The sequence below is a fragment of the Pleurodeles waltl genome, chromosome 2_1 (genome assembly GCF_031143425.1).
Source record: "Pleurodeles waltl isolate 20211129_DDA chromosome 2_1, aPleWal1.hap1.20221129, whole genome shotgun sequence".
NCBI lineage: Eukaryota > Metazoa > Chordata > Amphibia > Caudata > Salamandridae > Pleurodeles > Pleurodeles waltl.
The window spans coordinates 545,235,183-545,258,449 of NC_090438.1; the positions used below are offsets into that span (position 1 = coordinate 545,235,183).

The 23,267-nt window shown below is 44.9% G+C and overlaps 1 protein-coding gene across 2 annotated transcripts in view; it reads left to right on the top strand.

The window, feature by feature from the left end:
• PDCD6IP (programmed cell death 6 interacting protein) overlaps positions 1 to 23,267 on the top strand; it is a 322,785-nt gene that overhangs the window by 76,669 nt on the left and 222,849 nt on the right. For both annotated transcript variants that reach the window (XM_069214865.1, XM_069214874.1), the window contains exons 9-10: positions 3,982 to 4,105; positions 11,652 to 11,829. In XM_069214865.1, coding sequence (XP_069070966.1) covers positions 3,982 to 4,105; positions 11,652 to 11,829 — 302 coding nt within the window. The remainder of the gene's footprint in view (positions 1 to 3,981; positions 4,106 to 11,651; positions 11,830 to 23,267) is intronic.

The window sequence follows — 23,267 nt, forward strand, 5'->3', positions numbered from 1 at the left end:
CGGAAGGAAGCGCAGGCAAAACTCTCACATGCATAGGCTAAAGCTTGAGCATCAAAACCTCAAGAGTCACTGTTGCCTCACCCAGTCTTCTTGCTTTCCAAAACACCATATGCTGCTTAAGGTTGCGTGAAAACAAGATTTTTTTATATCCCTTCACAGTTTGTAGGGATTGTAGCTCAAAATCAAAGCAAAGCCCAAAGTTTTCCATGTGGGCAGGACAGCCCTGGTTCACAGCCCTTCTAGAGTTGTCTGTTGGCCCTCATGAGAAGCTTCCCAACTTACTGGATCTTCTCAGTCATCACCAGGGCACAGTGGGACCCCAAGCAGCACAACCTAGCGATTTTGCTCCTGAGAGCCTAGAGTTTGGCTACCTCTGTGTTGAGGTTAATGTTTATTGTTTTGAAACATTAGCGGAGAACAAAGGCAAAAATTGCTATACAGAAATTCACAAGGGGGCTGTCAGTGATAGCACAGCTGCGCCATGGGATAAGTTCAGTCTTGTAAACTTATAAAACCATATATATGAGTAAATGCAGAAAAAGATAGCCACAGAGAGAGGAGAATATAATGTGAGAGAGGAAGGAACTTATGGTTGTTTTCTGTAATGGTGGTGAAAGGGAGCAGAGGAGGGAGGGGCTAATGTAAAGGGGAATACAAGGTGAGGGAGGGACCACAGGAAGGGTAGGAGTGAAGGGAAGCAGGAGAGAGGAGGAAGAAAGAGGGAGTGGAGGAGATCCATGAAGGGAGAAGTTGGGGAAGGACTAGAAGCTCCATAAGGGGATGCAATTGGGGAGCAGGTTTCCCAGCAACAGAATGGGACCAGACTGAGGAGGCTGCCAAATCAGTGTTCTCCTCCCATGCAGTGGGAGTGGGAGGGGGTGGGGAAGGGTGGAAGCATACAGCAGGCTGGGTGACACTAACTCTGTGTCATAGACCCTCCTCCGAGAAAGGACACCAAATAAGAAGAAAGTATTGCCCTTATCTTGCATATTGTAAATTATTCTCTCAAAGGAAGCGGTCTTATACATTTCAGTGAGCCATTCCTTGTGCGCCAGTACCTGTGGGGAGCACCAGTGGTGTACAATTCAGAGCTTAGCCGCCATCAGGGCAGTGATGAGCAATCTTTGTCATTGTGGAGCAGCTGGGGAGAGTCTGCTGAGTCGTGAAGCAGAATCGGGGGCCATGACAGCAGAGTGGCTATGGCTGAGGTCCACATTGTGGACCCCACTGGGTACCCCTAGAGTTTATAAACAAAGTCACAGTGTACATGGCCACAGCTAGAGCAAGAGGGTGGGGTAGCAGCCCCGCAGACTTGAATCTTGTTGGTGTCCAGTGCCACTCGTGCAGGATTTAAAAAAGGAAGAATTTCATCCCGCCCTCCTGCACACCCCCCACAACCCAGTTAAGGTTATCTAGGATCGTGGCCCAGTCCTTTCCCACATACTCCATCTGAAGGCAATCCTGCCATTTTGCCAGTAGGTGTGCTGCCTGCAGGTGGAAGTACAGATGGTGAATCAGGAGATTATGCATGCCAGGAATCACACATTTAAACTTCCACCTAGTGTTGAGATAAATGAGCATCAGAGAGGAGGGGACTTTACTTGGTTGAGTGCCTAGTCTATGGGTGAGACAATGGCGCAGTTCCATATATCTTCACTGCTGGTGGGCCGGGAGGCCGAAACAGTTGCGGAGATCTCCTCCTACATCATGCGCCCCAATTAAGCAGTTCTCCCCCTAGGTGAGAACTGGCAGTGCACAATATGTGTGCCTTTTTATGGAGATAAGGGTCCACCTAGAGGAGCCTATGGATACATGCCTACGGTCTGGACATTGCTTGAATCATCTGGTTTGCCGATCCAGGTGTGGTGGGGTCAGGCACATACAGGGAACTCGGCCCTGCTGGACTTCCCATGATAAAGTTTTCTATTGTGACCTATAATGTAGATGAGTGGGGGGGTGTCCCCGAACATGAGGTTGCATTTAAGCCGGTTGCACCAAATGCAAGGCCATACAATAATGCTCAACAGTAGGAAGACCAAGGCCACAGAAGATCTATGGGCAGTAAGTTCCCAATGGTCAGGTGAGGCCTCATTGTCCCCCAGATTAAGGACTTTATACCACTGTCAACCTGCTGCAGGATCTTAGGGAGCGTCAACAGAGGGAGCATGCCCAGCACATAGGTAAATCTCTGGAGGGTCACCATCTTCACCACCTGCGATCTCCCCCACAACTACATGTTGGTGGATCTGAGTTGCCGTTGGTAAATACAGCAAGCTGATCTATAGGTGTTTCTTTTGCATTCGTCCTGGATGTGTCTCCACTGGTTTTCTAGTTGCTTGAGATGCCTTTGGATAGTAGTAGTTCTCAATACCAACTGGCTGAGGTCTGGTCCTTGGAGTGGTGATGGTTTTGAGGAGTGCCAGTGTGTTTGCTTAAGAGGTGATAAAGACGTTGAAGTTGGATAATGGATTGAGGGAGGTCAACTTGGTGCGGTGGGAAGCAGGATTGGAGTTTTTGGTGTAGGCTTCCTTGTGAATCTTGTTCCAGTTGCATTGGGTGGTTTTGGTGGCTGTGGTCTTGCATTGGTAAGGAAGATTTAGGGCGAAGCAGACAATGGAGTGGGGGATGCAGGTTAGGGGGTGGGCTTGTCCTCACTGATGTCAGCGAAGTTGTTGAAAACAGGGTCAAGGAGATGTCTAGCTGTGTGGTTAAGGTCTTTCTCTCTTTGGGCAAGTCCTAGTGTGTTCAGGATTTCCAGGAAGTTGTTGGTGTTCGGGTCAATGAGGTTCTCCAGGTGGAAGTTGAGGTCGCAGAGGAGGAGGAAGGAGGCTAGAGTCAAGTAAAAGTGGATGGTGGGGTTTGTGATGGTGTTTTGATGGATCTCGATCCAGGAGGTGAGTAGTAAAGAACACCTACTGGGGGGGTGACGGGGGCCTGGGGCACTGGAGCTGTTGAACTTTAAGCTTAAGTGTTTGGAGTGGCCTTTGGCATTAGCGACTAATATGGAGCAGTTTGCCTTATGGATGATAATTAGTCCTTCTATGGGTTTGCAGATTTTGACCTGCCTTGCAATCGTGAGGCCTTGGGGGATGGCCACTATGATGTCTGGGGCTGACCTCAGGATAAGCCAGCTCTCGGTTAGGAAGAACAGGTCCTTTGAAAAGTTGTGTAGGATGCCCCAGGCTTCAATGGTGTGTCTGAAAAGTAAGTCTTGAAGAGGGGCCATGACAGGGTGGGATGGGTGTTGTGCATGGGATTGTGCAGTATGTTTTGGACATGTGCGTTGGGTGGGTCGAGAGTTGCAGGATGGGAGCCACATGGGCGTGGTGGCAGCTGGTGCAGAGGACTGTTTCTCCGTAGATGGGGAGGCTTGGGCAGCTCCAGTGAGGTGGTCCAGTGTCCAGGACGTGAAGGTCCATGGCAGAGTAGTGTTTACGGCTGCAGCATGTGTGGGAGGAGGACCAGGGATCGTGGTGCTCGGCGTGACGCAGACAGGCTTTACTGTTGGCCTGAAACTAGCAGCCACACAGGTGGCTTGAATGTAGAGTTTTAATGTGAATTTTCAGCTGACTTGGAAGCTAATAAGACTGTCCACTTGCTCTTGAGATCTGGTTAGACTTTTGTAGACTAATACTGCCATGTTCCTAATTAACTCTAATTCGGCCTAGAGTTTGACAGACATCCCAGATAACAGGGGTTGGCATGATCTAACATTGAGGTGACATTTGGTCCAGACACAAGCCCTCTTTCCATATTTCGGACCAGGCTGTTTATATGTGGTTAAAAAAGACACGAAATAATTTTTCTCTCCACATGTGCTGCATTTCAGTGACTTTCTTCTAGAAATAGAACATCCCTTTATGTCAAATCCAGCCATCCTTATAGCATAATATCATGTTTTATTAGTTTATCAGGTTGCATGGAACTTGCGGCTATTTTTTTTCCTTTCATGCATGATGATGGCATGTTGTTTTATCTTAGATCTGTTTGAGAAGATGGTACCTCTTGCTGTGCAACAATCCATGAGCCTCTACAGCCAGAGGAAGTCAGATCTGATTAATAGATCAATAGCCCAAATGAGAGAAGCCACCAATTTAGCAAATGGGTAAGCACTGTGAATTTCTTATTTTCAGTTCCCACTTTCATATATCTGATCTGTGTACATGCAAAAGGGACAGGAGAAAACATTACTTGTCAACTGGGAAGGTGTTCAACTGACATTAACCTTATTATTATGCAGTACTGAGAGGCATGTCAAGTCCTAGAGAACTAGTATGGTAATTACTGCAGGGGTGAATACACTTTTTGCCACGCTCGTTTGGCTTTACAGCACTTGTTTGAGGTAGCAGCTCTCCGAGATAGGAATTCCAAAATGAGAAATGGAAAACGCAAATAAAAGTGTAAGTAAAATGTATATCACCAATGTTGAAGGTATTGGTGCATTTAAAAACCCGAATGTCAGTTAGCTTAGGGATAGTGAAGCACAATCTTTAGCTCTATTACATCCAAATATTAATGCTTCCCACTTAGTGGAAAAAGCTCCACTCTTCTCACTTAGTGGGGAATGCTGCTTTTCCGGATGAACTGGAAAATGTTGCAAAGGAGTCAACAGTCCAGGGGCATCCCTTCATACAGAGTCTGCACCCCATAAAATAATTACCTTCAACTGCCACCTCATTTCTTATTTTTCTCTTAGTGTTCAGGTCATAAGCTAATATGAAAGCACCTACTAGTTGTAAGGGTAGTTTTACTCTCTTTTTTTACATTTGCCCTTGGTTCTCTTTTTCTCTTCACTAAGAGGATCTCTACTTGTTAATATTTTTATTGTTTGCCCTCATTCCCATATGTGGTGTCCATCATAAGGTTTCCTACCATAATAGGAAACTGACAGAATATATTAGACAGAAAACCTAACATATACCGAATGAAGCCCATTCATGCACTTTTGTTCACTGTTATGGTTGTCCAGCTAGACAAAACACTCATCGCCAGGAGCTGGGTAGAATGGATCCCTGCCAACCTAGTTGATGCCGTTCAGCCTCGGATACCATGAAAGACACAACAGCTCAAACAAGGAATGCCCATAAACACAGTACCATCACATCATCACTAACTGGATCAGGCTGAGGTCTGTGGAGATCTCGGACCCATAAGGGAAAGACACCTGATTTATGCTCGTACTACAATGCCATATTAATGGTAAATTGTATGCTGCACAAGCACTCACCCCATAATGAAATAAACATTATGGTTGCCACTGCTTTTTGCTGATGCTGTTCTGTATGTTAAAAATGAAAAATTAAGTTTTTTTCTGCTGATGCTGAACATCATATGCAAACTGCCACCCTCCCAAAAACAAAATTGGAATAATGTGTATGTGCGCATCCCCAATCACACTATGGATGCCCTGCATTATCAGGAGTAAGCCCTTATCTGTCCATCACACATGTGCAATTAAGTGTCATAACGCTGCAGCAGCCATATTTCTCTTTTTAATTTGCCTTTCCTTTTCAAGATAGTGCAGACCTTTTTAGGTGCAATAAGTAAAAACAAATATAAAAAGTGCACAAAAAGGCCTTTTTTAATAGAAAAAAACAGCTGGCTGCAAATTGCAGTTGTCAGGCTCTCCTAATAAAAAAAAAACAATTGGAAAAAAAAAGTAAGATGGAGCGACAGTGGTGAGGGTGAGTCAGGATGGGAGTCAATGCAGCTAAATGCTGCAAAGTGGCAGGTGCACCAGGGCAGGCGTAGTTGAAAGACTCGACTAAGGAGCTAGGTATGGGGGTTTGAAGGAAACAACTAAATAGCTAGGTACAATGTTTTTTTTAAAAAAGACACAAATAAAAATGCCCAGTTGAAAAGGGGGGGCCAGGAGAAGTAAAAAAACTGCCATAGAGGGGAAGCAGCACAGAGATGATAGGGAGCAACAGTCTGAGTAGGGTAGCACTATACAAGTGAGAGAGAGCAAGGAAACACATGCACTGCTGTGGAGTGCTTGAAGAAAACGAAAAAAAAAAGCGTCCCCTCGTGGATTTGTGAAAGGATGCAAGTCATCCTTCCCATCTTGCAAATTCCTTTTGTCTCCAAGGTCTTCAAACGCCTTGTTTTCAATTGCTTAAGCCTATTTCTCAACATAATAAACGTTATCAGCCAATGTCAGTCTTTACTTCAAGCCCTTAATTCCTCAGACTACACACTGTCATGTCAGTTTCGCCACATCACAACCATCTCTCCTCCATACTAATAATCCTAGAGCTTTTCAGAGCATTTGGCACAGTTTTTGTGTTTTTCTTTATTAGTTTTTTTTTTTTCTAAAATATCAACCATTACCAACACAGAACAATATGCTGTATTGAAGGTTCAACCACCAACAATTTCATAGAATATGGATCAAAATTTTTGTTTCTCCTAAATAGTACTCCTATGACCAGTATGAGCATCCTGAGACACATCTATTTTCATTTGGTGAAGGGAACAACTGCACAGTTTAGATCAAAATATTAACTGCAGGCTTCCAGTATCTTTAGCAAATCTCCTTAGGCAGCCTAGACCTCCATAGTTTACCCTCCCTCCTCCACACACCAGGCAATGTGCCCCATCTCTGTTACACCACATTTCACTACCACTAAAGCAAGGTCTGTTAACATTGTTGCATAGCTTGAGATTTCTAAGTTATCCCACACCCGAAGAAAAACTTATGCGGGGGACAGCATCCTTGGTGTGCCCCTAATCTCATAAAATTCTCCCCATTGTTTTCCTGTAAAAGATTGTAGGGGACAGGGCGCGAGAATCTGCCTTCTAGAGTGACCTGGACAAGGAATAAGTGTTGAGAGCATGGTGTTAACTCTCTACTTTACTGATTTGGAGTAACTTGAATCTGTGCCCTGAGGGTGTGCGGTTGTTGGTGCTGAACTGCAGTTTCATGGGTAGCCTTGGAAGGGACAGGATGGTTGTGCTGCACTGATCTGCACACTTGAGTGCATGCCCCATGCTTTTTTAATCATCTTTTTAGTAGGTTTAAATACAAATAAAAGAAAGGATATATCAGCAGACATAGTAAAGACATGGTTTCATAGTGTTTGTAAGGCAGCATCATTGAGTCAGTTAGTTCAGAGCAAGAGATGATGTGAACCAGTGAGTGTGTCCCACATTCTGACTGCCGGCATTGGCTCCCTCACACTCAAACCCTCTCTAGCCCAACCAAGGGGACCATATCTTCTTCAATTTTTTGGAGGCAACCCCTACTTTGGTAGATAGTTTTTTTTTCGGTCAGCATGCACCAACCCATATAATTCTTCTAATCATTCAGTCCCAGGGTCTGTCTTGTCTGCCCCCCATTTTGGTGCTTTAGTCTTTTGTTTTAAAACTCCCAAATCCAGGGACATCCATAGTTTGATGTACCTGGGCCGTGGGCATCTTCCCCCAGGTGTTCAACATGCAGCATTTAGCAGTGTCTGGTACAGGGTTTCCTGTTACCATCCTCAGAACCTCCCTAGGGTCAGTCCAGTATGCTTGTATTTTGGGACAGGTGCCTACCTCACCACATCTTCTTGCACTGATCTCAAAAGTGAACTTGCCCATGGCGTGGAGGGCTGTGTGTGGGAAGTAGGAATGATGAATGCTGCACCAGGTGGAATGCTGACTTGATGGCAATATCTTTTACTACACCCAGGGTGTCTTCCCACCTCCGATTTTCATTTGGCCTTAAGTTGTTGGAGAGTGTCAGGGGCATTGTTGATCCATTGTTTATAAATTAATCAAATGTTCACTTTACAAAACTGTTCTGATAGTATGTGGTCCTCTAATGGTGAGGATTCTTCAAGTATCGTACCCCTCAGTATGTGTGTAGCGAGGCCGTGTTTCAGCTGTACATATTAATGTTTCTGACTGTGCCAAATGATATTGGCCCCTCATCTCATCTGGCGTGAGTGGTATAATTTGGATATTCCCATAAGATCTCATTTCGCAAAACAATGGAGCCTGCCCACATCAGACAGCATATCGTTCAGCAGCGGGGTCATTTCGGTCAGTCAGTCCTTCATCCTAGATAAGCAGTGGCCTCCTTCCATATATGAACTGTGGACCTATTTTGTACGAGTAGTGTATGTGCTGTCCTGGCCTTGTAGAGCGACCCTTCATAGCCCTCTCTCGCTCGCACCGGTCTCTACATTCGCACCGCTGGCTCATCCCATGCCGCAAATGCCCAGTCATTAACAACTGCAAGTTGCGTAGCTCAATAAAATTTTCATATGTCAGGGAGACCTATTCCCCCACCATGCATGCCACATACTCTTATCAATCAATCAATATTTTGATTAGAAAACAATAAAAACACAGGTAACTAAGTACAGCAGTAAAAACAAATAAAAATACAGGCGAAACATCAAGAACAAAACCAGATAAAAATACTTACAAATTATGAACATCAAACCTTTCTTTTTCCTAATAAGCCACATCGCATACAAATATCTGCTTATCCTATGTATTAAAGGTTTAGACAGATCACTGTGTAAAATACTTAATGCTTCTACATGTACTCTAAAACCCAAATTACGACAAATTGACACATCCATTTTAGTCTAGAAGCATTGTAGGCTGGACAGAAAAACATCACGTGTGCAATGCTCTCAGTTGCATTCCCAGTACATAAAGTGTATTTGGTGCAATTTTCTCCTCTCTCAGAATGCCTCCTACTGCTCCATTTGGATGTAAACACATTATTAAATAAAGTGCAGAATCGAAATCTCATATACAAGACCCTGGGTATCAGAGGTTGTACCTCATCTAGATGTTTCAAAACCAGAATAGGCCTAATGGTCAAGAACTGTTCCATGAGTTTACCCTCACCTGGTCTCTGATGGAGCCTTGAAAGCAGGTATGACCAATAGACTTGCTTCAACAACTCCTTGGAATGGACAGTCAGTAACCCTGGTTTATTCCAGAAAGAGCTCAGGCCTAATTTCTTGAACCAATCTGTAACGTAGCTAAAACCAAGATAGGGGGATGCCTTTTTCCATATTCATCACTTCCCTCAGACCCTCCCCGTAGTAAATCAGATCTTGTCACCCATAGCCTTATCCAGAATAATAAAGGTCTTAAGGAAGTGGATGTTCTACTTTCCTAATTGCCAACTCTTGGAAAACTGGAATCAAAGGAGTGCTCTTTGAGAGATATAGCAAAGGTAGCATACACTTATTTTCTTCATTTCTCAATATATCCAATCTGTTAAACTCCAGAAGTTCAGCTCCAGATAATGCTGCTGTTTGTGTCTTAAATTTGTATGTCTCTAGGGCAGGTGAGATTGCCTTGCACAATGACATTCGGTGTTTTTTTAATGATGGGCTGAGAATTCTGAGCCAATACTGCCTTGCATTTATTTATTTGAGGGAACAGGACATCTGGGAATTTAAAGTTACACCCAAATAATTGAAGTTATCTACAAACTCCAGTTTATAGCCATTCGCAGTCCAATTCTTCTTTTTCAATCCTTGTGTGCCGTGATTGCCATATACTTATTTTTCGATATACCAGAACTTTATGTTCACAATAACCGCTGGAAGAGTTTATAATATTTTAGAACCCCGTCGGCGTCTGCAATATTAAGATAGTATTATCAGCTATAATAGAGCTGGAACAGGGGAGCCACATAACCTCGTAGAGTTGTGTACATACTTCAAAAAATGATAGACCACGTCCAAGGGAGAATAACGTGGGGTCCAACACAAATCCATGCCTTACTCCTCTTCTTACCGGGATAGGGTCAGTTACTTCGCCTTGAGCGCCCTTCGGACTCTGGAGTAGTTACCTCTTGATGGAACATGCTCTGCATTAAAATCTGCTATGCATTGACCGAGAAGCAGCCCCCTGAGAGCTAGAGTGGTCATTCCATCAGAGCAAAGGCTTGACCACTGCATAAGTACGCGGAGTTCCAGTCCTGGACATCTGCCGGGTGGCAAAATGGGCGTCTCTCTGCACATTTTTTTTTTATCGGGCACTACTACCTGGATACTCATGGCCGTAGGGATGGGTGTTTTGCCCAGTGCTTAATTTGAACAAGTGGGTTCCGGTGCTCAGCACCAGCACTTAATTATTAACACTGACTCCAGTGACAGTCCAACACGGTGCACTGTCTGCATCATTTTAAGATGTGGGCAGCAGCATTTAATAAGTCAACATACATTAATTAAAGAAGAACATTACCTGCCACTCACGCCATTATTATAGCTGTGGATGGCCTTTAATATGCTGAATTGTCACACTTGTAGGAGTGCAGAGGTTAGTAGTGTAATTGGTACTGCTATTGGCAGTGCTGGCTGTGACATTGGGTGGTGCAGCATACAGTGGCCTCCCGGGAAGGGCTGTGGCACTTACTTTTTTTTTTTTTTTTTTTTTAAATGTTTTTACAAATTAAGCACTGACTTTTCCTGTTCGGTCCTGCAGAACTTTATAGTGTGACATTGTTTCGCAGACCCTCTTCCGTGGAGGTATTTCTTACATATCTATTCCAATGTAAGAAATCTGGGTATAGGAGTCTATATCAGTTGAACAAGTTACTTCCCTTTGGTAACGCCTCATATGGTACAGATGATATCTAGCTGCAGATTCCTTAACCACCCACCCATTGTCTCCACTCTCCGAACAGAATTCCAGGGGCCGGGCTTTTACCATTTTAATGCCATAGTTTTCCACACTAGTGGTCAGTTTTCTTTGTGGCTCCGTACTCCTGTTGTGGAAAGTCACAAAAAGTGATTCAGCGCGATGGGATGGCATCTAAATAGACACCATGCATGTCACTTCAGGCATGCACAACACTGACAAAGCCACGTGCAGCCGGACAGCGCCACCCACGGGCATGCAGGAGTACGCTTACAAAACGTTTCAGGATCCAGTCTGATGCCTTGGGATACTTCTTAGGTAAGGAATCTGAGGCTAGAGAGTCTCTACCAGAGAAGGTTTTATTTATGTACGTACTTTATAACCAAGCTGCATTCTCACATAGCACTCACTGTGTATACTGTAAATTTGTCACTGTTGTTGTTACATAGTGATATTTAATAGTTTATAAAGAGTTTCTAAATGTTCTCCATTTGGAGCATAGTCTTGTGTATTGCCATAAAAAAGCCAGCAAGGATCCAATGTGGTGAGAGGAACAAAGCCTTATATTGCTTTAGGAAGTGGCCACTGATTCCTCACACCATTTTTAAAATATGTATGGGGAATCCATGCAAATGTCAATGGTTCTTCTATCATGTCAGGACCTAAGCCTAACAATGTAATATTCACCACCACCGTCCAGCAAACAAGACTCTGCCTCTAATCAAGTTCTGCTGCAAGCACTTTACACTACTTTGAATATATATGTTTTCCCCATGTTCTCAGGAGAATTAATTGAAATCATTTGATAGGTTGATGATTTTCACTAATGCAGTAATTATATGCATGTAGGGGAAGGTAGTACCCATAGTTCCTGTATCCTCTATTGATCTTTCATCCTTTGAAGGTGTATATTCAAAGTATATTTACATAGTTATCAGTTGGATACTGTGCAGCTTTACGTCATTCTGTGATAACCTGAGGACAATTTTTATTTATTTTTATTTTGCGTTTCTAAATGATTATGTATTCAAATTCATTTTTCATATTTTTGATAGGGCATTAGCGTCCCTGAATCTTCCTGCTGCTATTGAAGATGTGTCTGGTGACAGTGTTCCTCAGTCAATCTTACAGAAGTCCAAATCAGTCACTGAACAGGGTGGTGTCCAGACTATTGACCAGCTGATTAAGGACCTACCTGAACTTCTGCAAAGAAACAAAGAGATTCTGGAGGAGGTACTGTGATCTTAGCAACTTTGTGTGTGTTAGGTTGTTAATGCTCCATTGATCTGAAAAGCCTAGAGTATTAAATAAGGTGTACTGTTTTTGTGTTAATTTACTACATCAAATAGAGTTTCCACTGGAACGTTGCACAAGAGTTATATACTTGGGTATTTTTCTCTTCTATTTATTTGTTGTGAATTCTGGTGGTGTTTTGTCCGTGTTTTCAAAACTTGTAAAAATCTGTGATCAGTAGTGTTGACACTTTATGCCCCTTACATAATGACTTGTTTTATGTCTTTCCAGTGATTATAAAGGCATGCTGGCATTATTGTTTGCTTTGTGCACCAGCATATTTTGTATATGTATGTGTTTTGAATATGTTTGAGGGAAATCTGTTTTCATTTCATCTGTTGACCTCCTGTGACATAAAGCTTCCTTTGTATATAAATGTTTTATTGACCATTTTGTTAAACAAAAACAGTTTTTACTCCACATATATTCCAACGATACATGTTCATTAAGCAGTCATATAAGCATGAGTCAGTATAGGCAGTAGAGTGTCTGTATTACCGTTCAGGGCAGTGCTATGTCCATATATTATGCAATTATGTTGCTATGTGAGAATGCTGAAAGGGAGCATGCTAAAGATATAACTCTTTAGAAAATCTTCTAGTGATCCAGTCACATGCATGCCTATCAGTGGGAGGGTATCTCAATAGTCTAATTGTGAGGTTTTAGGTATCTGTCTACAATGCTCCGGGGGACAGGTGGGGATGTTGAGAACCTTTTTGGGCTGCTCTTGGTCACCCAGTGGGGTAAAGCACAGTGCCTGCAGAATTCTTCCATATCAGTAGGCTTCTGGTTAGATGGAGTGGCATCATTATCCGCCCGTGCTGTGAATGCAGTCAGCACTTCCATCCACTGCTCGGCCAGCAGATTTTGTTTGAGGCTTCTGGTCACCTTTGTCTTAAGGGCCGCTCCCTCAGCAGTTGCCCAGTTTTCCACCTTTATTTTCCACGGTATATGCGCGGGACGCTCTAAGGGCTTCCAGTGTCCATGCAGGCATTACTGAGGGAAAGGCCCACAAACCTATTCCCAGCCTTCTGCTCCAGCGTGGACCGTACTAGTCCCGCATATTATGGATCCTTTTCAGAACTGCCATAACCTTCAGCCAAAACTGTCAGGGGACAATGCCACACCACGTGGGCAAATTCCACGTCAACTAGAGCACATCTGGGGCAGCTGTGGGACTTTATTTGCATTATAAAATTCAGTCTGTGTGCTGCTAGGTACATCATGTGTATGTAGTTAAACCAAATACGTTTGAATCTCCTATTCCTTGACTTTTCATAAGAGCGCTATAGTGTGCGTGCCCACTCTGTCTCCAAAAGGTCTGCCAAGGAGTCCTTCCTATCTAGCCCAGATGTTTGATAGGTCATCCTGGGGTGCTAAGATCAGGGCCTTACATAACCAGGAGACCAGCTGATGTCCGCCACCCATGATGAGCATGGTCTGCAGTTTATCTTTCGTTTTAGGCTTGGGCCCAATCTCTCCTATTGAGCACTTGTGTGCTTGCTCGTGGGCCCCATTCATCAGAAACTTTCATCAGAAACTGCGCACCAGACAGACCACTGTCTGTTACAAGATGTTCCAGGGTCTGAAAGGTTCACTCAACATAGAGGTCTCCCAGGGTGTCAGCACCCTAAACTGTCCAGTCCCCTCATACAACCACCTGTGAAGAATCCTCCTCTGGTCATAGGCAGGCCCACTCCGGGCCATCCATAGTGAGTACATCAGATTTCCTCTGCTCCGAAGCAGCACCCTGTTCTAGCAGCTCAGGTCAGTGGCTAAGAATGGCTAAGGCTTGCGGACTAGGCTGAGTTTTCACCCCCATCAGAAACACTATGAGACCTTCCTTTCTATGAGAATTCCCAAATTCTCCCAATCCCTGAGTATTCTGGCCTGTCAGCCAATTGGCGAACCACTGCAGGTGTACTGCTAGGTAGTATGATTCGACATCCGGCACACCTAATACCCCGTGGGTCGGGTGCTGTAGGTTGCCTAGCGCTGTTCTGTGTTGTATAGCAATCTAGGCAAAATTATAATTTTTAGCGAAGGCGATCCCGCCCTTTGTAGGCAGCTTTAGTGAGTGTCAAAATGCCAACTAGTCTTTACTCCATGTAAGGCCCCATCCAAGATGCCCACCAGTATGTCAGAATGACAAATCTTTCGTATTATCACAGTTTTTTTCTGCTGGTCGCGGTTTATCGGGAACGTGCAGGTCTTATGCCAATTGGTGCAGAGCCAGAGGCTTTTCAAAGTTCTTCTAGGCACGCCATGTTCACTGTACTCCCCTATCCACATCTCTGAGGTAGAGCAGCATGTCATTCTGGTATAGGAGAACATATGTTCAGTCTCTCAATGGGATGCCCATTCCCAGACCTTCCATGCAGAGTATGCAGGTGAATGGCTCCAGTACTAGTGCAGTGCCATCGCATCCGTATAGAGGGAGAGGTCTGTCTCATCGATGACCCAATACATCCTCCTGATGGTATGGGAGGTGTTAAACAGTGGGATGAAGCCGTTTTGGTCAGCCCGTACCAGGTATTGTAAATGGGGTAACAGACGATTGGCCAGCACCTTGCACAAGATCTTGTAATCTTGGCTCAGCATGGAGAGCGGTCTGTGGGCTGCTACCTCTTGCAGGTCTCTGGTCGCCTTAGGTGTCAAAACTTTGAGGGCCTCCCTGATGAAGTCGGGAGAAGTTTGCTATTGAGTGCACCCATGTAGGCCTCCATCAATTTGGGAGCCAGAAGTGACTTGTAGGCGTGGTAAAATTCTGCCAGTGAGTACGCCTGTGTGTGTCTTTTTTTCGCCCCCATATCTCTTTAATTGCTGCCCGTATTTCAGGTTCTATCACCAGGCCTCCAAGGGCTCTCTGGCAACAGCAGAGGCTGTCCCAGAAAAGCCTCTAATGGCTTGGGTTTGAGGCTAGTCCAGGATCTCTATATAAGTCTTCACAGTCACAAGTGACTGTGACATAAAGCTTCCTTAGTGAAACATTTCCTTCCTGAAAACTATAACCTTGGCCGGGTACATGAGTGACCTGTAAGATCTTTGTATCCCAGAGACGTTTATTTCATGCAGACAAGTTGGTTTCTGTGATTCATTCCTATGACATTTAAAGTAGTGTCAGAGTCCAATCTGAGTGATGCGAGTGTTCCCCCAATATCTTTTCTCATCCACATGCCTCATTAGCTGACCTGAAAAGCCACCTGGCAGACTCACTTTGCTCTTTCATGTCAACACAACCAGGGGACTGCACTTCACCTTTCCTGAATTTTAGAGGCTGTTATGTGAGCTGAAGGACTGCTAAGGCCAACATAGCCAGTTGGATCAGGCTGTGTCAGAACTTGCATGGCACCTAATCTCCATCTGGTGCCCAGGGATGCTTCGCCATGGCTAAGAGGCATTTGTGGCATTCTACACAATCTCCAGGCATGCACCTGCCTGAGAACCACTTGGACTACCCATCAGATGCCATTTATGGGGACGGAGGTGCCCAGGGCAGACAGTGCTACTGTGCCGCAACCATTGTGGTGAAGATGATTTGCCAGTGGTGTCCTGAAGTTTGTCCTACTATGGTTGAGCAAACTGAGACAAGTTCAGGCCTTTCCACACTTGGTCTCAAGGGTGAGCAGTCACTGGCTTCTCAGGGACTTAGGGCCAGATGTACCAAACAGTTTTGCCCATTCTGTGTCTATGGGAAAATGTGTTCGTACATATGGCCTTTAGTGTTGGGGTGCTATCTCAGAACTCAACAATCAGATAACAGACACAATAACGTAATTATCCAGCCCAGTGATTGACTTTACAAAAGTAAATATATTTAATATCAAAGCAGTACTAAATACTTTGCAATTTGATTTACCTCAGGTCAATATTTCTGGTCACAATTCTGCCTGTTTTGCGGTGCTATAGCTGCTTATTCCGCTTTGTAACCACGTCCCCCCATGGAAGCATACATCCATGTCAGGTGTTGATTCTAGTGCCTGACAAGTCAAATGCGCAGACAATCCAGTCTTGGTCTTACCCATGGTGATACAGTGGGTGGGAAGTTTGTCTCTGAGCCTTTGACATTGCAATAGCATTGAGCCAGGTAGCACTGTGGCTGTTTCGAACCTCGAGCACCAACACCATGATTACAGTGAAGTTTGAGGTTTCTTCACATGGCTGACATTTGCCTCTCTGAAGCAGTAATCTGAGATAGGTAAATGTGCAGGCCTGACAGAGAAACTTTCTCTCCTTTAACAACTGATAATGCAGTCCCTCCTCCATGCCATCAACCAAAATTACATTGCTTGGGAAGAACTAATAATATGTCTCTTATATGGAATTTCGAAGAGTAGTTCTGTCTCCATCCACCTCACTTCAGTGTCTGAATCTCTCCCTTCAGTCACAGGAATGCAGGCAATACACTTACACTGGCTGTAGCAGCCATTATCATCCTCTACCTGGTGTCATGCCAAACTATGGGATCCAAAATAGATTCCAGTAGCTTTAGTTCTCAGATTAACTCACACGAAGGATCCTGCAACAGCATAAGTGTTACATACACTACATAGACGCACACCCAGATAAGAAGGTCTGAGCACACTATCTCAAAACTGAGCACAGGTCAAATTTTCTTTAAGACACTGTAATTCTATTTAATTTCATGGGTTTTGCATTACACTTGTAAAGTGAAATCATACTATTACACACACTACATTTTAGTACAGCAGCACAAGAACCATGCAGAAGACCAGAATACGAGCAAGTGTTGTATGCAACACTTTTTTGTGTTGTTTTGTTAACCCACAGTGCTTTTTCAATTCCAAATGTCCACGGGTAGTGGTGTGATAAAAGGATCAACTGCAGTCTTTCTTTGGGACAAATGGTGCTTTAAATTCATCCTAACCTTGGTCTTAGTTTCTGTGCTGAAAATGAAGGGCTTTCTCGCCTAGCCTCCTTTGTCATACAAGTAATTTATATACTTTTCGTGAGATGCAGCAGACTAATGCCATGCGAAGATTCTTAGCACACCTTTCGCTGCACACAGTTTGAGGGCACTGGAGCAGTGTGCAACGGAAGTTGGAGTCCCTTGGAAAAAGTGTGAATACAGACGTGCTCATTGTTAAATGAGATAATTTGAAGTTTCACATTAGTTTTTGTGAAACTATGTGTAGGGTAACGCCTCCCTTGGCATGATTACCCCCTAGCCTTTTGGTGATGCTAGTTATGATTGAAAGTGTGCTGGGATCCTGCGAACCAGGCCCCAGCACCAGTGTTCTTTCCCTAAACTGTACCTTGGTTCCCACAATTGTCTCTGCCGTGGCACACAGATTGTAATTGTAATTGTAATTGTAATCGTATTTATATAGCGCTTACTACCCCTGACGAGGCGTCGAAGCGCTTTTCGATGAGTAGCACGCTACTCCGGTACCCAACAAGAATTAGTGATGGATTAGTATAATTTAATAAGGAGTACAGTTTTAGTATTATTATGAGTTAATTTGAGTTGCGGATATGAGAGTTTGTTAGTTAGATTGACTGGAGTAATGGAGGGGTGGAGGAGGAAAGAAATCCAGAAGTGTTAATTGGGAGTTTATCCTTCATTTGCTCAATCCAAAGGCTTGAGATGAATAAAAGGGGGGCGGAGGGGAAAGAGGATGTGGAAGGGTTAGGGAGAGCATAGTAGCAGGGTGAGATGAATGCAGGAGAATTTAGTAGGGTTGTGTGGGAGGTCACAGAGGTAGAGTGAGGTTTGGTGAGTTAGATGTGGGGGTGGAGGGATGAGCTTAGGCAGAGATATTTAGGAGATGGAAGTGGTCGAAGGGATTTGGGATGAGTCCGAGTGAGAATGGAGGATAGTTTGATAGAGACATGACATAAGAGCGATGAGTAGATAAGTGTGATAAAAAGAGAGCAGAAATTCATAGAAACATGCCAGGCACAGAGACAACATATACACATATATATATATATTTATACACACACACACACATGACTATACACACACATCTGCATATACTATACATAATTAGAAACATGGGTAAAAAATACTTAGTCGTCCATCCATCATCCTGGTAAAAAGGCGGGAACTCCCCCACCTACCTCGAGGGTGGACGGGGCGTGGCCCAGCGGGCGGAGCCCACAGGTGCTCCACAAAGGGAGAAACCCTCCACTCTGTGTCTCCAGCAGAGGAAGACAGAAACCGCGCGTCCCAGTCAGACACAGACCACGCTCCAGCACATCATCAGCTCACCTCCAGGAAGGATTCCAGATCCCCTCCGCCATGGGATCTCTGAGCGCACAGCCCCGCCCCATCCCTGCTAAGCCCAAGAGCCAGGGTGGGCCGTCCTTTCCAGAAGGTGAGCTTCAATCCACATTGTACACTAGGGTACGTGATGGGCCACGGGGGCAAAACGTCTTCAGCAACCTTGTGTGCCCCCGGCAATGTCATTGCCACTAGTGCGTCCCCGCGGAGATGTCCTCGCGCCCCTGCGCATCAACAACGCACCACGCGAGTCGGCGGCAAACGCAGTGGGGTCGCCTTGGAAAGCTGTCCATCATTCTGGCAAGAGGCGGGAATTCCCCTACCTACTTCGAGGGTTGACGGGGCGTGGCTCAGCGGGCGTAGCTTACAGGTGCTTCATAAAGGGAGAACCTTCTACTCTGTGTCTCCAGGAGAGGAAGATAGAAACCGCGCGTCACAGTCAGATACAGACCACGCTCCAGTACATCATCAGTTCACCTCCAGGAAGGATTCTGGATCTTCCTCTGCTATGGGATCTCTGAGCGCACAGCCTTGCTTTATCTTTGCCAAGCCCGAGAGTTAGGGTGGCTTGTCCTTTCCAGAAGCTGAGCTTCGACTGCGGCACCTGCTACGTTTATATTGGTAAGTGCTTCCTTTGAGGTTTAGTTTCTGTAAAATGAGCATCGTGGCCTACACAACCGGAGCACTTTCCACGAGCATGTCAGCAAGCGTTACCTAGCATGTTCTACATACCCCGTCCACACTGTACACCAGGGGTACGTGATGGGCCACGGGGCAAAAACGTCCCCAGCAACCCCGTGTGCCCCCTGCAATGTCCCTTGTAACTGGTACCCCTGGTACCAAGGGCCCTGTGGCCAGGGAAGGTCTCTAAGGGCTGCAGCATGTATTATGCCACCCTGGGGGCCCCTCACTCAGCACATGCACACTGCCTCACAGCTTGTGTGTGCTGGTGTGGAGAAAATGACTACGTCAACATGGCACTCCCCTCAGAGTGCCATGTCCTCAACCCACTGCCTGTGGCAAAGGTAAGTCACCCCTCTAGCAGGCCTTACAGCCCTAAGGCAGGGTGCACTATACCACAGGTGAGGGCATAGTTCATGAGCACTACGCTCCTACAGTGCCTAAGCCAAATATTAGACATTGTAAGTGCAGGGTAGCCATAAGGAGTATATGGTCTGGGAGTTTGCTAGTTACGAACTCCACAGTTCCATAATGGCTACACTGAAATCTGGGAAGTTTGGTATCAAACTTCTCAGCACAATAAATCCACACTGCTGCCATTGTGGGATTTATTGAAAAATGCACACAGAGGGCATCTTAAAGATGCCCCCTGTATACCAGTCCAAACACCAGTGTTAGGCTGACCAGTTCCTGCCAGCCTGCCACAACCAGACGGGTTTCTGGCCACATGGGATGAGTGCCTTTGTCACTCTGTGGCCAGGAACAAAGTCTACACTGGGTGGAGGTGCTTCTCACCTCCCCCTGCAGGAACTGTAACACCTGGCGAGGAGCCTCAAAGGCGCATGCCTGTTGTTACAGCGCCTCAGGGCATCTCAGCTAGTGGAGATGCCTGCCCCTCCGAACACAGCCCCCACTTCTGGTGGTAGGCCCGGAGGAGATAAGGAGAAAAACAAGTAGGAGTAACTTACCAGTAAGGACAGCCCCTAAGGTGTCCTGAGCTGAGGTGATCCCTGCCTTAAGAAATCCTCCATCTTGGTTTTGGAGGATTCCTCCAATAGGAATAGGGATGTGCCCCCTCCCCTCATGGAGGAGGCACAAAGAGGGTGTAGTCACCCTCCAGGACAGTAGCCATTGGCTACTGCCCCCCAGACCTTAACACACCCCTAAATTGAGTAATTAGGGGTGACCCTGAACCCAGAAAATCAGATTCCTGCAACCTGAAGAAAGAAGGACTGCTGACCTGAAAGCCCTGCAGAGCCGACTGAGACAATAACTGACTTGGCCCCAGCCCTACCAGTCTGTCTTAAGACTCAAAGAACCTGCACAGCGATGCATCCAGCGGGACCAGCGACCTCTGAGGATTCAGAGGATGGACCTGCACCTAATGGACTGAGAACCTCCAGAGGACAGCGGCGCTGTCCAGAAACAACAACAAAGAAACCAACTTTAAAGAGACTCCAACTTCCAGCCAGAAGCATGAGTTTTCACACTCTGCACCTTACGCCCCCGGCTCGAGTTCAGGACAACCAACACTGCAGAGAGGACTCCAACGACGTGGGCACCCTGAGTAGACCTCCCTGCACTCCCACAGCGACTCCTGCAGAGAGGAACCAGAGCTCCCCCCTGACCGCGACTGCCTGGTAACAAAGGAACCAGACGCCTGGATCAAGCACTGCACCCGCAGGCCCCAGGACCGAGAGGAACCACCTACCAGTGTAGGAATGACCAGCAGGCGGCCCTCATCCTAGTCCAGTCGGTGGCTGGCCAGAGAAGCCCCTCTGTGCCGTGCCTGCACCGCCAGAATGACCCCCGGGTCCCTCCATTGTTTTCAATGACAAATCCAACACCTACTTTGCCTCCTGCACCCGGCTGCCCTTGTGCTGCTCAGGGTGTGTTTTGTGTGCCTGTGTGTTCCCCCGCCCCCTCCCTCCTAGTGCTCTACCAAACCCCCCCTGGCCTGCTCCCCGAGGATGCAGGTACTTACCTGCTAGCAGACTGGAACCGGAGCACCCCTGTTCTCCATAGGCGCCTATGTTATTTGGGTCCTCCTTTGACCTCAGCACCTGACTGGCCTGTGTTGCTGGTGCAGTGGCTTTGGGGTTGCCTTGAACCCCTAATGGTGGGCTGCCTATGCCCAGGAGACTGAACTTGCAACTGCTTTGCTTACCTGAGAAACTAACTATTACTTACCTCCACCAGGAACTGTTGATTTTTGCACTGTGTCCACTTTTAAAATAGCTACTGCCCATTTTTACCAAAACTTTGTATACTACTGTTTTAAATCAAAGTCCTATACGTACCTGTGTGAAGTACCTTACAATTTATGTACTTACCTAAAATTTGAATCTTGTGATTATAAAATAAAATAAAAAAATAATATTTTTCTATATAAAAACATATTGGCCTGAAGTTAAGTCTTTGAGTGTGTGTTCTCATTTATTGACTGTGTGTACAACAAATGCTTAACACTGCCTTCTGATAAGCCTACTGCTTGACCACACTACCACAAAATAGAGCATTAGTATTATCTAATTTTGCCACTATCAACCTCCAAGGGGAACCCTTGGACTCTGTGCACACTATCTCTCTTTTTGAGATAGTATATACTGAGCCAACTTCCTACACTATGCAATGAAGCTGTAAAAATAATGCATTGTCTAGTTACACCAACCTGGTGACCTATGATCATACACTAAGGTTTAATTTAGGGAAGGATCTAGGCATAAACTAATTGCTACGGCATGATTGTTATTCTTGTTGACCATGCCATACAGAATCTTTCTTATGATTATGCTGGCCAACTTATCAGTTTACTCTTTCCAGGCTACTTCTAGTATGTTTCTAGTATGCTGCTGTCTCCAATTTCTAGATATTTAACAAATTCTCTTGAGCATCAATACCAACTTAACATTGAACATGCTTCCTTTAAGTCAATGCTTACCAACCCAAGTGTAAACCCAGTCTTGGTGATGGAACTGATTTTGAATATGATCTTGAATATGCTTTACATTCCCACTCCAATGTGTTTCTTCAAGATTTTTTAATTTTCTTAGGGTACATAAAATCAATGCTTAATATAAATATATCATTGCAACATCAATTATCCCCGAAATTCACATATCCACACTATGTCATGGTCACTTCACATGCTGAACCAAAGAAAAGAGAAAATTGTTTAATTTACTCAGGTCAACTATTTTCAATATATCCCTCTTAGTACATGTTAAATGCACTGTTTGTTGTTTTGTTGTAACTTTTCCCTCTGTTTATGTACTTTTGGGAATTTGTCTTGCCTTGCAAATAAGGGTACTGGGGCATTTGACTGTCAATGGATAGTAATTACTGATCTTGCTATGGAAATTGCAATATACCACCACCACTGTTTTATTGGTATACGTTTGACTCCCAGGTTTCCAGTAGACCCTAGCAGGGTAGAAATTGGGTCTGGATTTATCTGCATTTATAGATAATGCTTTACCTGACTGCAAACCTTAGTACCAAATTCCATTTAGTATGTGGACATGTCCAAATCATATATATCTAATTCGCAGATTAGGATCATTTTTGGCAGTCTTCAGAAATATTAGGGTTACATTTATATAGCCAGGCAGGGGTAAAATAGAGTGACCACTAGGCAAAAAAATTAAATTTTTTTTTTTTTTTTTTTAAGTCTGCGCTAGGTAGGGCTATTGTATTGTGTTGTGTTGTGAGTCTTCTTTCCATATTGTACAATTGTATGTGAGGTTTTTTTTAACCACTTAAAAAAAATTGCTCTTGCCATGAACTGGTGGTACTTTTGAGAGGGCATAGAAAATAGTCCCTGTACCTTATACCTGCTACAATATGCAATTCTTGTGAAGATGCTTGACCATTTCCCCTGTATTTTCTCTATCCTGTATCTATAGATTGAATATTAAACCATTAATTTGACTATAGGTGAAAAGATACTACCCCCTGTTCATATTTACTTCATCTTCTACAGCTTTCTATGAGATGATCATGCCAGAAGTTAGTCTGTTCCTGACTTTGCTTTCCAGCAAATTAACTGATTCAAAGATGATTCTGACAGGATACTGGTTAAAGCCGATTCCCCATGAATACTGGGTAATATTAGATAGTGGGAGAGCCGTTCTTGGAGTCAGAAGCGTACAGGCTCAGGTTATGAATACACTGTTTTTGGGGCAAGGTAAGACCAGAGTCTGCCCCCCCCCCCCTTTTCTTTTTTAAAATCTCTTTATTATGTGAGATACAACAACTTGTACAATCGACAGCCGACCAGCCCACTGCATTCATTTCATAATAACTAGATCAACGTACAATAGGAAGGAGGGACGGGTCTCTGGCGGAAGGGGCGGAAGGGGTGATATCACATCTTATTATAATTATTACCATGCAATGTAGACCCACCACAAGCACAGTCAAGTTACAGTAGGAGGCAGTCAGCCCGGGG